At 46.0% G+C, this 13,862-nt stretch overlaps 1 protein-coding gene across 4 annotated transcripts in view; it reads left to right on the top strand.

Annotated features, from left to right (window-relative positions):
• Positions 1–13,862, top strand: part of LOC119405249 (pikachurin) — a 277,626-nt gene that overhangs the window by 240,852 nt on the left and 22,912 nt on the right. For 3 of the 4 annotated variants that reach the window (XM_049419240.1, XM_049419239.1, XM_049419238.1), the window contains 3 exons: positions 4,511–4,655; positions 5,987–6,188; positions 9,231–9,375. In XM_049419240.1, the coding sequence (XP_049275197.1) occupies positions 4,511–4,655; positions 5,987–6,188; positions 9,231–9,375 (492 nt within the window). The remainder of the gene's footprint in view (positions 1–4,510; positions 4,656–5,986; positions 6,189–9,230; positions 9,376–13,862) is intronic. The other variant, XM_037672059.2, reaches the window with a different exon arrangement.

The raw sequence follows: 13,862 nt of genomic DNA, 5'->3' as shown, positions 1-13,862 counted from the left end.
CGTGCACTCGAAGCTTTAGACGCATTTCGTAGCCTTGTAACAGGCGAGGAGTTCAGTGATGAAACTGCTACTCGTTTCTACGAGTTCCATAAAAGCTTCCAGCAGGACATCGAGCAACAAAAAGTTTAGCCCAAGGTGACGGACTATTTTAAGGTTCTTTAACAAAAGCAAGCCCTGCGTCAGGTATGTTCTCTTTGTCATATTTTGGGCCCTGTTTGGGTAATTCGAATTTCGGATAATACGATTTTGTTTTGAATACCCATGAGAATCGTGTCAACGAGATTTCACTGTATATGTATATATATAAATATATATATTTTTTGTACCGATGTAACCCTCCGTCATTCTCTTGTACGGTAGCTGCGTCGCTGTTATCATTATTATCGCAAGGTTCGGTCACTTATTTCAACCAGTGATAACAAGATTGGAAAGTTCTCTAAATCATATAATCGCGCATTGAATAACAGCAGCTGGTCAAAATTGATTCGGAGACCCCGCTACGGCTTTCCTCGTAATCACACCGCGGTTTAGACTTGCGACACTAAGGAAATTAAATAATTACTTTTCCAGATCGCATTTACCTCTCCTTTAGCTTTCTCGCACAAAATCAAGACCAGGTAACCTTATTGCGATAGAATTTAATCGTATTCAGAGACACGGGGCCAGCGTATTAAGCGTGGTTGCTTTGATCTATCGAGCTATGGGATTATCTACACAATATTGCGTCCAGTTCCGATAACGAAATGTTTCTCAGTAATTTTCGGACGCTGCCTCATTAGCCTAATATAATAACTTTACAGTATCGTCCTCATTTTTATGTGGAATCATTTTTTCATTCATGTGTGTACTATTTTAGAAAGGCCGTTGAATTCGTAGTAATGAATTACACGTTAAGGAAAAACATTTGTACGGACTTATTACATATGCACGCTTGGCGTTTGCATAAGCGTGCAATCGGGGCACTACAACTTGTTGATGATTTTCCATTGTGCCCACACTTATGTTCAGTGATGAGCTCTTCGTATCGCAAATCATTGTGCGCACTTTTAGCGAATTGCCGCAACTGTCGAAACTTCTCTTCCCGAACGGTAATGAGAGGCACTGTAATAATTAAGAGCGGCGCGTCACAGGTAATCATCATTGGTAAAAAAATATTGAACCTTTAGATTAGCACGATCAGTGGTATTGAAGTATGCAATTAAAGACGTCTGAGGGCGCCCTGTGTGTGTGTCTCCCTTCTCGTCCGTGTCTTCTTTGAGCCTACAAATTCGAATCATGCATTACCAACACGCCCAGTTGCTCACTCTCACCACGTCTGAGGGAAGTTTCGCGTGTTCGAGCGTGTCAGTTGCGTTTCTAGTTCCCTTTCTGTGGGAAGCGCTCTTATTCGAAGGTATTCTGGGTGGGCGGTGCATTGTGTGACAAAGTGGAAAATGTAATTCCAAGCAGAAGTTTAGTAGGAAATATACGAAAGTTTTAAGGAAACCGGCGTGTTTAAAAAACATGCGCTGCGAAAATGCGAAAATCAAAGATAGCCGCCAGAACAGAGCAACAACCATTTATAAAGCTGTGAAAACATTTATGACTAGCTTTCGCCACCCCCCCCCCCTCCTCTCAAAAATAAATCTGAAAAATAAACGGGAATTTAGAATTGGATAATCATTCCCATTGTGCACACACCAGTAAAAAAGAAGGCAGCAGAGATGGAGGAAAAAACAACTCTAATCAGAGGTCTCGAAGCAGAGGTCGTTAATTTTAATAAGTTCAAGTTTATGAGACGACAAGCAATACGCACGCACAAAAACGACGCCTAAATGGCGGACATTATAAAAACAGAACAGGAATAAATAAATTGTTATGTATCTCACCAAGCAAAAGAGTACCAACATCACAAAGTTTTCCATTTGGCTTGCGATGTCCGTGGCTACCGTTTATGCCGCATATGCACGCCGCTCGCAATCAATTTTTTTTTGTGCTGCATTGCGCAAGGAAGGACAAACAGTTTACGACACCGTCTCGGATAAAGTCACTGCGCGTAAAGATCTGTTTCTCCGACCGAAATGTGGCAACGTCTCGGGGCACCGAGAGAGATGGGTCGCGTTATCTCTTGGCGCTCGTAAAAAAAGAAAAAAAGAAGAAAAAATGAGAACAACAACAACAACCGAGTTTTAGTTAGTATTGCGCTCGCCGTCTAGTCGATAAAACGACGGGTCAGCTATTAAACCGGATTTGTTCCCAGATCTCCGTAAGCTTTGTGCCGGTTGTGTACGACACTCGGACGCTCGGTGTGACCGCTTGCGTTGCGACAGTCTCGGACAATCGCGTTAAATCCGCCCATACGGAATCTGATAAAGGTTACCGCTAATATCCACAGATAAAAGTATCTTAATAACATGCCTTCCTTTGCAGGTAGCCACGTTAGCGTGAAGGACAGCTTCTTACACGAAGATGGCGCATAACATTTCGCTTGTTTCATTACTATTTCTAGATTGAGGGCGGACAGTGGTTCAGGTATTGTGTAATTGTAAGTCGTACTACCGTGCAGTAGTGACGCACTTTGTTGCACATTATTAGCGTAGCGCGTGTGGTATATTTTGTCGTATTCGTACACTGTGAACGATTGTACGTTGTACGGTGTTTCTTAGGTCAGTGAAGGCTGTAATGCAACGAAATATTTTTATTGCTATTTATCCTTTACTGCATTTGCCTCGAAAGCGCCGAACTTAGACCAATCAAGGGAGTGACCAGAGATAACTGGCTAGACAGGAGTGACTAACGGGGAAATAGGTTTAGTGCGCTCATTTAACGTCGGCAATAAAAAAAGATATGACCGCCACTTTCACATTCATTTACACACCCCTTGTGTCGGTTAGACAAGTAATAAAAAAGATGATTAATGCTGGGAGCTATAACGAACCACTTACACAATTTCGTATCTTTCTATGTCACGCGAACAAAACGCGGCAATGTTTTTTTCTCGCTCACTGTATGTTGTAACCAGCGTTCACGGCAGAAACGACGTTCCTGTGTTATCTGTGTCCATAAAACGGTGTAAGCTAAAGCAGGTATTGCCGCCTGACGATTGAGTTAACTACACGAGCGATCAAGATAAAGACGTTGAATCAATGTCAACGACAACTCAAGCGTTATGCGGGTCATTTCCCGTCGTTCTTTTGTTTTTCTGAGTTATATTATGTGCAGAGTTCATTCTCTGCTTTACGTTTACATTTTGGTGAAGATTGTGCACTCTCGAATGAAGCGCCGCTCTCCTGTTTTTCTTTTTGTGCCCGTTTCCTTTCTTCCAGTTCAGGGTAGCAAACCTGACGCGCGTTTATTTGAGCTTCTCGTCTCTCTTTTTGTGACCCTCTTTCTTGGTGAAGGTGTGGTTGCCATCTGAAATTCATTCAGTATGCAAATGACCTCGTGCTGGTGGACTCCATCTGTTGATCTCAAGCTCGCACGAACCGGACATTGGCTTACTAAATATGGATCGAGTCGGTGCGCTTGTTTTGCATAACTTCCTAAAGAACATTCTCGGAAACGCCCCATGAAGTTATTTTTCAACTATTTTTCAACATATATGAACGCCAATGCACTTTTCTTCTTCACCTTATGGCAGTTAGGCGACTGATCAGGGTTAAAAAACTAACCGATTCTGAAGGATTCCGGTTGTCTCATGGAAGACAGGTCGCTAACTTCAACTCAAGTGGTCGTGAAGCAGTCAAATGTCACGGACAGCGGGGCACATATTTTCTTTATAACCAATTCGCTAGCATGCACACAGTTTAGCTGCAATTCGAAATAGTGCTCTCTCTGTTTCTCCAGTTGTCTACTGTAAGGGACTTACATGTACATAGAACCTGTATTTGGTTACGAGTAAGAAACTGCAAACGGCAAAATCTGTCATCCTTTATTTTTTCCGGCCAGTTTTACCTAGAAATTGCTGTTAGGTCAACCGTCCTAATCCTGCATGTGTTGTTAGCTTAAAGGAACACTAAAGAGCAAAATGATTTTTCTCGTATTATTAAAGTACTCTTTCACGATGCCAAAAACACCACGCTTGCTGCGAGAAGACGCTTAGTAAGCGAGAAAACACGCAAAAACAAAACGTGGGTGGCGACGCCACCTTGAAGTTTCCGCACCATTCGCGGTGACGTCACATCTTTTGACGGCGCCTACTAGGGACTACGTAGTTCCTAATCGGTAAAAATGAAGTACATTGTCCTCTGAGGGGGCCATAGACTTAATATACCAAGTTTGGGGTAATTTTGTTGAGCCAACGGCGCCAAAATACGATACACTTTGAAATTCGTGACGTCACGCGGGAGCTTTCGGCGCAAAATTTAAAAATGAAACTTTGAAGTTGATTTTCTCGTCTATTTATAAAGCTATGATGGCGAAATTAACGACATCAGAGTTCTAAGAGCACAATTTATCGATCCAAACCGATTCATTGTTTCTCTTTAGTGTCCCTTTAGGCAAGCTTGGCTTATCTGTGATTCTGTGCCAGCAGGAGTCGGTGGTGGCCCCGGGAATCGCGTCGCCGTGCCAGCAGCTCTCCTGCTCGAGGACCGGCCGTTGTGTCCAGGACGAACGAACGGGCAGCGTGCGGTGCGCATGCGCGCTCGGTTACACGGGAGCCTTCTGCGACCAAGGTGCGTTCGTGCTTTCAACCGAACCCAGCCCTGAAAAACACCTCATTTCTGCGATATACACGAAATACCAACGCTCGCAGTGTTACGGCGCTGCAGAAGCTTGAGGGTGTTTGATGTCACGCATTTGTGTTTGTGCTGCGTTGTTGGAGAAGAGTTTCTGAAATCAACACTCTAGGTTTCTGGCCACACTAGACAATGACAGAGAAAGATCGTTGTGCGCTGACCCAGTTTTTAAGGAATAACAGTGCCAGATTGCAACCTGGTGTGCGTCCTTGGGCGGGCTTGCAGTGCTCACCCCCCCACCCCCCCTTTTCTTTTTTTCTTTTTAAGTTGCACGAGCATTAAGTGACGCTGATGTCTCTCTCCCAAGCAAATTCAGTGGAGCTGTTTCGAAAAAGTCTTCTAAAAAATAGAAGTCAATGATTGTGGTTCATGTTAGAAGTAATGTTGGATACATACGATACTCGAGCATACCTTTACTAAGATACCGGCCAGCTAACTGTTACGATAAAAATGAAAATTAATCGATTCAGTTCACTTGAAAGAGTGTGAGCAGCTGGGGTCGTTGCGGCACCTGGTGGAAGCAGATCTCCACCACGAGCTTCTCTCTACGTAGCTTCTGAGATCCGCTTCGGCAGTGCCACGAAACACAAACCTGAGAAATACACCAGAGAACACGAACGCCGAGGTGCCAGAGGTGCGCCGAGGTGACCCTAATCCTCGACCTTCCAGACATTTAGGTCGAGGATTAGGGTCGCCTTCCTGTTTTCCCTTTCTTTATGTTATCCATTCCCATAATGTGATCGGCAGTTAATGAACAGTGAATGTACGCTGGAGACAACATTTCAAAAAGAGGACTTGCGTTAGACAAGTCCTTTGTCAGAACATTGGCTCCAGCTGTATTCTCTGTTCGAGAACTTCATATTGTTCAAGCTTGGATATTGACCTGAACGTCTGTCTTGCTTCCACTTCCTTAATATAGGACACTAAACTGGTACGTTCATCTGTTTGAACTTCCTACCTTTTGCCCTGACTGCTTATCTCTCTCGTAGTAAACCTTAATGTGGCTACTCTCAGCAGGCAAGCAGTGTCCCTGACGTACGCATTTAAGTGAAGTTTCGCATTGGTCCACCGTATGAAGTACTTGCGGCAATGCAAAGTGCTTGAGCGGACGAGGACAAAGGACGATAACACAACACCAGAACTCTTGTGTTCCTTTCTCCGCTATCGTCCTATCTGCTGACGCACTTTGCGTTGCCAATATATCGCACCACCAAGGGCACACCCCAGCGCTGGTATATAGTCCTCTCGTTCGACGGGCGCATGCGCAGAAGTGGACCTGCGACGTCCCCGTTTTTCCGGTTCCTCGTACCTGGCGCTGCCGACGCTGCGGGACGCGCACAAGTCGATGCAGATCACGCTCCAGTTCCGGCCGGAGACGCACGACGCCCTCCTCCTTTACTCCGGAGAGACGGCGGAGCTCCAGGGAGACTACTTCGCCATCCTGCTGTCCAAGGGCTTCGTTGAGTTCAGGTGAGTGGTGCACGATGAAAAAAAAAAAGAAAATCCAGCAGATGCAATGTAACGATGCCCGTCACAACCACAGCATGCAGCATTGTGGCTGAGCAAGCGTTTCCGCAAGTGCTTATACGTCAGGAACTACTTCAAGTACGCCTCCTATATCTTCTTAGCCCACTCTAGGATGGCTTCCAGAAGGCTGAGCCTCGAGCTGGGCAAGACAGACTCCCACACAAACCCACAACAACTTCCGGTTTCCTGCGAAAAATACAAGTAGATGACATATTCTGCCTAAACGTATATGAAAAAAGAAAAACAAAAGACTGTAAAAGAAAATTCTACTGCAAAAAATGCCCCCACCTCCCCGAAGGGAATCGTGAGTAAATGCGAATGCATTTCTTGCGCCGAGAGTACACGGCGCAGTAATTTTAATGGCGTAAATTAATGACGAGACGAGGATTTGTACCGTAACCATTTATTTACACATTCATCAGCACCTGTTTGTGTTGTCATTGTACCTGACGGCCATAATCTCAGCCTTGTGGTCGCCGTTGGCGTTTCACAGCGGCGTCTCGAGCACACATTTCGAGAGGCGCCCAGCCAGCGGACGGGAGAGTGGGGCGCAGGGAGGAGAGAGAGCGAACGGCGACAGAAGGAGCGGCGAAGCACTGTACCCAATGCCACCTAGAAGAGCGGTGCGGAGCCGGCGCGCGCCCGCGCAAACCGCGGTGAGGAGGCGGAACGCGCGCAGTCACGTGGGGTGTGACGTCGCTGCGCCGTTGCTACAGACACTACAGACGCTCCTCTCCTTTCCTCGCGCCGTTGCTATGGGACGGCGGATTCAGGGTCGCTTATAAAGTGCATTCGCACTTAAAATATGTCCCAGAAGTCGCCGGCTATAAGCCCCGCCCGCCGCCGGCGACCGCCATTTTGCCATGGCGTGAGTGGCGTCATGTGCTGCATGCAGCATAGCCGTCGTTTTCTACCGAAGTTTCAGCCACTGCAAATCGTTCATTTTCATTGTCAAGCTGAACAAATCCAAAATAGTTCATTTGCACGCGCAGGTGACCACAGAACAATATAGTTAGACGGAAGTTAGACGCTCGCATAGCAAGCAGCTTGTTACGTCACGGCTAGCTAGTGCGCCGGTATTGCCCAACACCCAGGCTGTTTGCAAAAATATTCAATTACAAATTAATTCTCGAACAAGTACGCAAAAACGCCGCTAAAATTAATCCACGTAACGCAGATAATGTTCGAAAATTGGTTGTCATGGCCCCTTTAAGTACAGTGTACTACATAGAAAAGCTTACGATACGCATGGTTATTTGTTTCTAAAAGATAGCGCGACGATTTAGAGCACTGTGTGCTCTACTATGACAGAGGGCAAGCTATTGTTAGCTATTTACATTGTCCAGTGGCAGGGTGCAAGGGGCAGCTGTTTCTTCCCGTATCATAATCAAGACAATGTGTTTTTGTTTGTGTGCTCAGAAACAAAGAGAACAGTAAGCCGTCTGTGTATTTTGTTTAGAACAAAACGTCAGTGATCTAGAGATTCATGCATTCAACTATGGGCTGTATGCAACCGTTCTTACTTTTTCTAAGCGCCTACAAAGCGAATTACGATGAAACAAATTTACTTCAAACAAACTAAAGCGAATGATTTAGAATGACATGCAAGCGGCCGTGGCTGTGCACTTCATCAAGCAAACGCAAACTTCGCAGAACGTTAGAGTCGCAAGGTTTCCGTGTGGACTCGCCATTGCTTTGAACGCATACAACCTCGCTGCTTCTTCTGGCAACCTTCCTCGTTTTGTTCAATGTTTAATCGTAACTCGCTTCATAGCCTCAAAGATGTTCAAGTCGTTACGCTTACTTTGTTCGAAGCGCGTGCGTCTGTTAATTCAGAGTAATGTAGGTTCACGAAATAAGCATCGGAAACAAAGTTTTGTCCTCTGGATATTTATCGGCATGGAGCGCTTTGGCTGTGCAGGTAATCTCACTTATGACTACCATAGGAGGTGTGCATGTTATCTAATGAAATATTTTGCCTGAATTGAACATAAGACGTCAGCATCCTTAATTATAGTATCTATGACAAAGACAAAAGATATTTCCCGACTTGCATCTGTAATACATAAATACATAAATCGCTTGATGCGTATGCTAAGAAACCTTCGTGGTTGATTCGGTAACTCGGTATATGCCCGAATGTGCATGGCCTGACGCTCATGGTAGCTTCGCACTGGTACCAAGCCTGACGGAAAGAGCGCAGCAGGATGGCCTTCTTTCTTTCTTTCTTTCTTTCTTTCTTTCTTTCTTTCTTTCTTTCTTTCTTTCTTTCTTTCTTTCTTTCTTTCTTTCTCTTCTTCTTTTCTTTCTTTCTTTCTTTCTTTCTTTCTTTCTTTCTTTCTTTCTTGTATCTATTTCTTACAACTTCTTCTCTATATATTTCTTCCTCTTTCTATATTTATTTCTGTTTCTTTCCTTTCTTTCTCTCTCTCTCTCTCTCGGCTTCATTCTCTGATATTAATGCCATCACATATGAATTGGGATATAGATTGCATAAACCTTACGATGGCGTTGCAGTCATTTCTTGGGTATCAGAATGTTCATGAGATAATTGTCATGGCATGTACCGTATTAACTCCGACAATACCAGCACTTGCTGGAGCATGGTCGCCGATTGTTGCCTCGGGCAAGCTAAATTGGCTTGTGTTGGCTAGCACTGGCTCGTGCTTGCTAACGTTAGCTGGTGCAGGATGACTGTCGGCTTATGTTGCCTGATATTGGCGCAATAAAATTAAAAGACCGTGAAGCTAAGAAAGGTATAGGGAGCATTAATCATAGCATTTAACTGTAGTATGGTAATTGTGACATTAATAGAATGGAATTAAAGTGGATGACTATTCAACTTGTCCCAGGTAGTGACCGAACCCTGCAACCTTCGCATAAAGGAAGGAAAGGCGTCTTATCATGTACCTTGCAGTGTTTTCAAATATCAAGAGCTCACCAATCATCCATTACACTTCAACATTCCTGCCTGCTCGTGTGCAGGTTCGACTGCGGCATGGGTCCAGGAACACTGCGCAGCGATCAGCCGGTGCTGCTAAACGCCTGGAACACGCTCACAGTGTACAGGGACCGATGGGACGCTTGGATGCAGCTGAACAGCGGTCACCAAGTACAAGGCCGTTCCAAAGTGAGTGTAGCCAAAGCGGACGCAACACTTCTCACGCTGTCGCTGTATCGATTGTTCTAAGGTTGTTTCTACCGAACGCCTGTTGTGTCCTTGCCCTCGATTCGATATCGACCACCAGACAACGCACGGTCCGCACTAAGAGGACAGGCCTCTCGTCGAACGTTTCCTGATATTACAGTTCCGAGACCCTGACCACATCCAGTCATGGCATAGACTCTGGCTACACTTATGCTACGGCAGTCTCTTAAGGAAAGCCGTCCTATGTGACCTATTGTAGGCCTTGTGGTGGTTTGAGTTTTTGAAAGATGATTATATTTGTAGCAGAGAGTCGTACGCAAGCCGCGTCTGGTCGCGAAAAAACACTAGGGAAATTAAAATGAACGCTGACCACGAATGTTCGTATAAAAACAAGCCGTTCCGTGGTCGGTGTAAATTTCGACTGTCTGATGATTATTTCCGCGAACCGTGAAGAAGCAAGACGCAACGTCGAATAGGGGATGGGAAAGACGGAAATGAGCGAAAAGCAGTGGCCACCTTCTCGAGATGTATGTACCCACACCAAAACTGCTGAACGCCAGGTGGCGGTGCCTACGTCGCCTTCGGGAAAACCGTCATACGCTCGGCGGTACTGGGAATCGAACTCGTAGTGCAGTGATAACCCTGTTTTCCTGTAGGTTGCTCCGTGCCTTAACTCCCTGTAGGCTAGCAAACCGGGCGCTGACTTGTTTGACCTCCACTACCTCTCCACTCCTTGCTTAATCTTCCTCTCTTTCTCGGCTGCTAACCCGAAGGTCGCGGGCTCAATCCCGGCCACGGCGGTAGCATTTCGATCGAGGCGAAGTGCTGGGGGCCCGTGTACTGTGCGATTTAAGTGCACGTTAAAGAGCAACAGGCGGTCGAAATTTCCGGAAGCCCTCCGGAGGCTCGTAAAACCTCAGAGATGCATTATCCCGCTCTTTGTCACGAACAAATTTCTTGCTAACAAAGTTGATTTAGTCCAGAAAGCCTTTAACATACAGGCGGTTCGCCGGGTGTTTCACTTGCATCTTAAACCAGACACTTGCGATAAACAGGGGTGCATTAAGCGTGCGTATATTGCACCGAAGTTATCCGGAGTTCTTCGGACAATTTCTCGAAGTTAGCTAGCTTGGTTAGTGGATTAGTTAAAAGTTTTAAAGCAAGTTCTCTAAACCAGTGACTTCTGGGAATAAGTTACGCTTGGAAAATTGCGAAGCGTGTCATAAAATAACAAAATGACTTCCTTGACGTGACTATTTCTTTTGTCTCTGCCCATGAAGAAAGCCTGCCATGCGTGAGAACGATGACGACACAGCGCTTCGGCGCGCCCGGATTATAGCGCTTAGGGGCTTGACCGTACAATGGAAAAAGTAATTAAAGATTAAAAAATAAGGCAGCATGCTTCTCAGGGAAGCCGACGAGATGCTTCGATCCGTTTCGTCATCTGGCCGACGCTTATCAGTAACATCCACGGTGGCTTTGTTTCTTCGGAACAGCTTTGCAGACGTGGCTGCCTTCCCTTACGTTCAACCGCCCATGGAAGATAACTTCATTTTACGGTAGTAGTGCGTGATTCGTTTGTTTCGTCTTTTGAAGTGTGGTAGAGGGTATCGTGATCGAGCCAAACTAATGCGTCATGAAATTGCTTTGTTGTTTTCGTGCTCAAATACTTCAGACAGCCTTCTGAAGAAAAAAAAAAGAAATGTGGAAGATATCATAACTGTCGCTTCAAGTTTTTGAGCTTTCGTCGCAACTTTAAGAAGCTAACTTACCCAACAAGAGAAATATTTAGAAATGCCGGCGTTTTGCGCGCGAAAGCGAAGGTGGAATTCGAGGCATGCCGTAATGAGTGGCAGCGGATTAGTTCTGAGTACCCGGGCTTCTTTACCGTGCACTGAATCACAAACACACGGGTGTTCTTGTATTATGGCCCCAAACGAAATGCCGTGAATGAAATCTGGGTCGCGTTAGCTTAGCGCCGCAATGCTGTAACCGTTAAGCCTTCACAGCGGGTGAGGCAAACATTTGAGTATTCGCAAAGTTGAACTTAACATTCATCGTAGCAGTACTTAATAATTCGACTGAACGAAAGGGGGGAACTTTAAGGGCTCGTTTCGCGCTGACTAACGCTTCCAGGTTTTCATGCACATAAATACCCGACGAAATGGACGGGAGGGCGACCGCCGCTGTAGCCCAATTGATAGAGCATCGGGCGCGCTATCCGAAGGCTGCAGGTTCTGTCCCTGCCGGCGGCAAGTTCTTGTTTCGTCCACTTTACTATCTTTACATCTCTATCACAGTTACTACAATACACGAAAACAGTACAATTAACGTGCCCTATACCTCACTTGACTTCATTACCTGTTGGTTTTCATTAATATTTTGCTGCAATAAATAGCGTGCCTACACCCCGAAACGAAAGTGAACAACTATTCTTATTCTCATGTCTTCTTATTCTCACGTGTACTTTAAAAGTTTCGTTTCCCTAGCGCTGACGCACGTGTTAAGTAACGAAACACTTTACAGTGCCCGTAAACACACGCCCTGTACAAGTTTACCGAGGTAGATGCAAAAAAGAAATAACGCATAGACTAAGTATGGCGTCAGGTCAGCGATTGAAGGAGAAAAAAGAACACCAGGATAGTTTGTCGATAAACTCTTGGTACACAAGTAGACTTGAATACTTAACTGTTCTCTACAGTGAGGGGTTTCTAGGTCTAATAGACAGGTGAAACCTACAGAGTAAAAGTACTACTAGACAAGAATATGAACTGCAACTCATTTGATGTGCAACCTTGAAAATCTGAGCGCCGTCGTGTTTTCACGTTGCAGAGGTGGGGGTACAAAGTGACGGCGAAATTTCATCCTATCCACACACGAGAAAAGAAACTTGAAGTAGCGCTGCCGATTAACCCGAGTTTAGGTAAATTGTGGGGATAGCACAACAACGGCAACGACAACAATATAGAATTTCATGTTGCGCCCTTGTTTAGTGGCGGCACTGAAGGTCCGACCTGCATGCAAATTTCAAATTGAGAGCATTACTTAGCCAAGAGCGCATCACTTTTTCACGTGTGCGTTGTTATCAGTGGATGGTATTATACTGCAGGCTGCTGGTGAAGCACTTGCCGCAAGGCACCACCACATTTTTAATACGCGAGACGTAGGTCCTTGCATCTCTTGCAAATATTGTTAGGCGATTTTCTTGAGTTTTTCTTAAGTATAAATTGCACTGACTATACTTTCTGTTGCGTTGCAATCCGGCTTTTTTACGATGCCACGGCGCATGCGTCATTCCGCTGGCGAAAATGTTCGGAACTACGTACTCTGTTCGGAACTACGTTTTAGTGATACCGGTTGTCCTGGCCCCTACCAAAGTGGCGGAGTAGAGCACAGGAAAATGAAAAAGGTGGCTTTAATGTATAATCTCTGTACAGGTGGTTCGCCAGCCGTGACGGTTGCCATTGCATAACTTTCGGTATTGGCATACTTTAACCGTACCTTGTGAAAGACGCGCAGCTACTCCGTCGTTAGCATTTTATTCCGATAGAATTATACGGACACTCTCCACGAGTTTTTCCGTTGGCGTCGCAGTCGCCGTCATGTTCTGTATAAAGTCCAAATCGATGACATCCCCCGCACATTGTGTGTTCTACCCGCGGGTTGGGGCGACGAACGCGGCTGAAGTAGAGATCCAACGAGCCGGCCCATCTCCGTCGCTCGTAGGGCGCATGCGATAACATCACCTGCGTGCGAGGCCTGCTGTCGAATGCTGCTCAAGCAGAGAGGAAACTCCACACCCGTCTTGAACGAGTACAGAAAGACGCGGGCGGGGGTGTCGCTGGAGCAGCAAATTAACTTTGATTCTAAGGGCGCTGGCGCGCGTGCTAGCTCGGCAGACATTACCGGACGGCTCGTACACCTTTCTACGTGCTGTGTGAAATTCGTTTCTCTCCCTGGAGCGGCCGTATTCTCTTACACGAGCGTCTCGTAGACTAAGGCGAGACATTATATAGAAGAGTTAGCTGCCAGCCTTACTTCATATAACATTACAATTTGTTGCTATCGCATTCACCATAGGCGTGCGCAGGGGGGGGGGGGCAAGGGGGCGAGAAGGGGGGGCGCAAAGTCAGCCCTATACATTGTAGGGGGGGCGAGAAGAGGGGCGCAAAGGCAGCCGCATACATTGACATAATAGGGAGGGGGGGCGCTGCGACGAACCTTCGCCCCCCCTGAAGGGGAACCCTGCGCACGCTTATGGCATTCACTACTTCGCGCTTGCGTCCGAAGAGGACATCTTTCCTGAAGAAAAGGACTTGGGAGCCTGGCCTCCCAGCTCGGTAACCCAGAAACCCACACGAGCTCTGCTGCAGTTTTTGAAGGCAACTTGAGTAATCGCCTACCGATACGCTGCAACATGCATTTCGAGATGCGTTCACTCATGTTTTCTCTCTCGCTCTCTCTTTTAC

This window comes from Rhipicephalus sanguineus, chromosome 9 (assembly GCF_013339695.2).
Source record: "Rhipicephalus sanguineus isolate Rsan-2018 chromosome 9, BIME_Rsan_1.4, whole genome shotgun sequence".
NCBI classification, from domain to species: Eukaryota; Metazoa; Arthropoda; class Arachnida; order Ixodida; family Ixodidae; genus Rhipicephalus; species Rhipicephalus sanguineus.
This window is presented reverse-complemented; position numbering and strand designations above follow the sequence as displayed.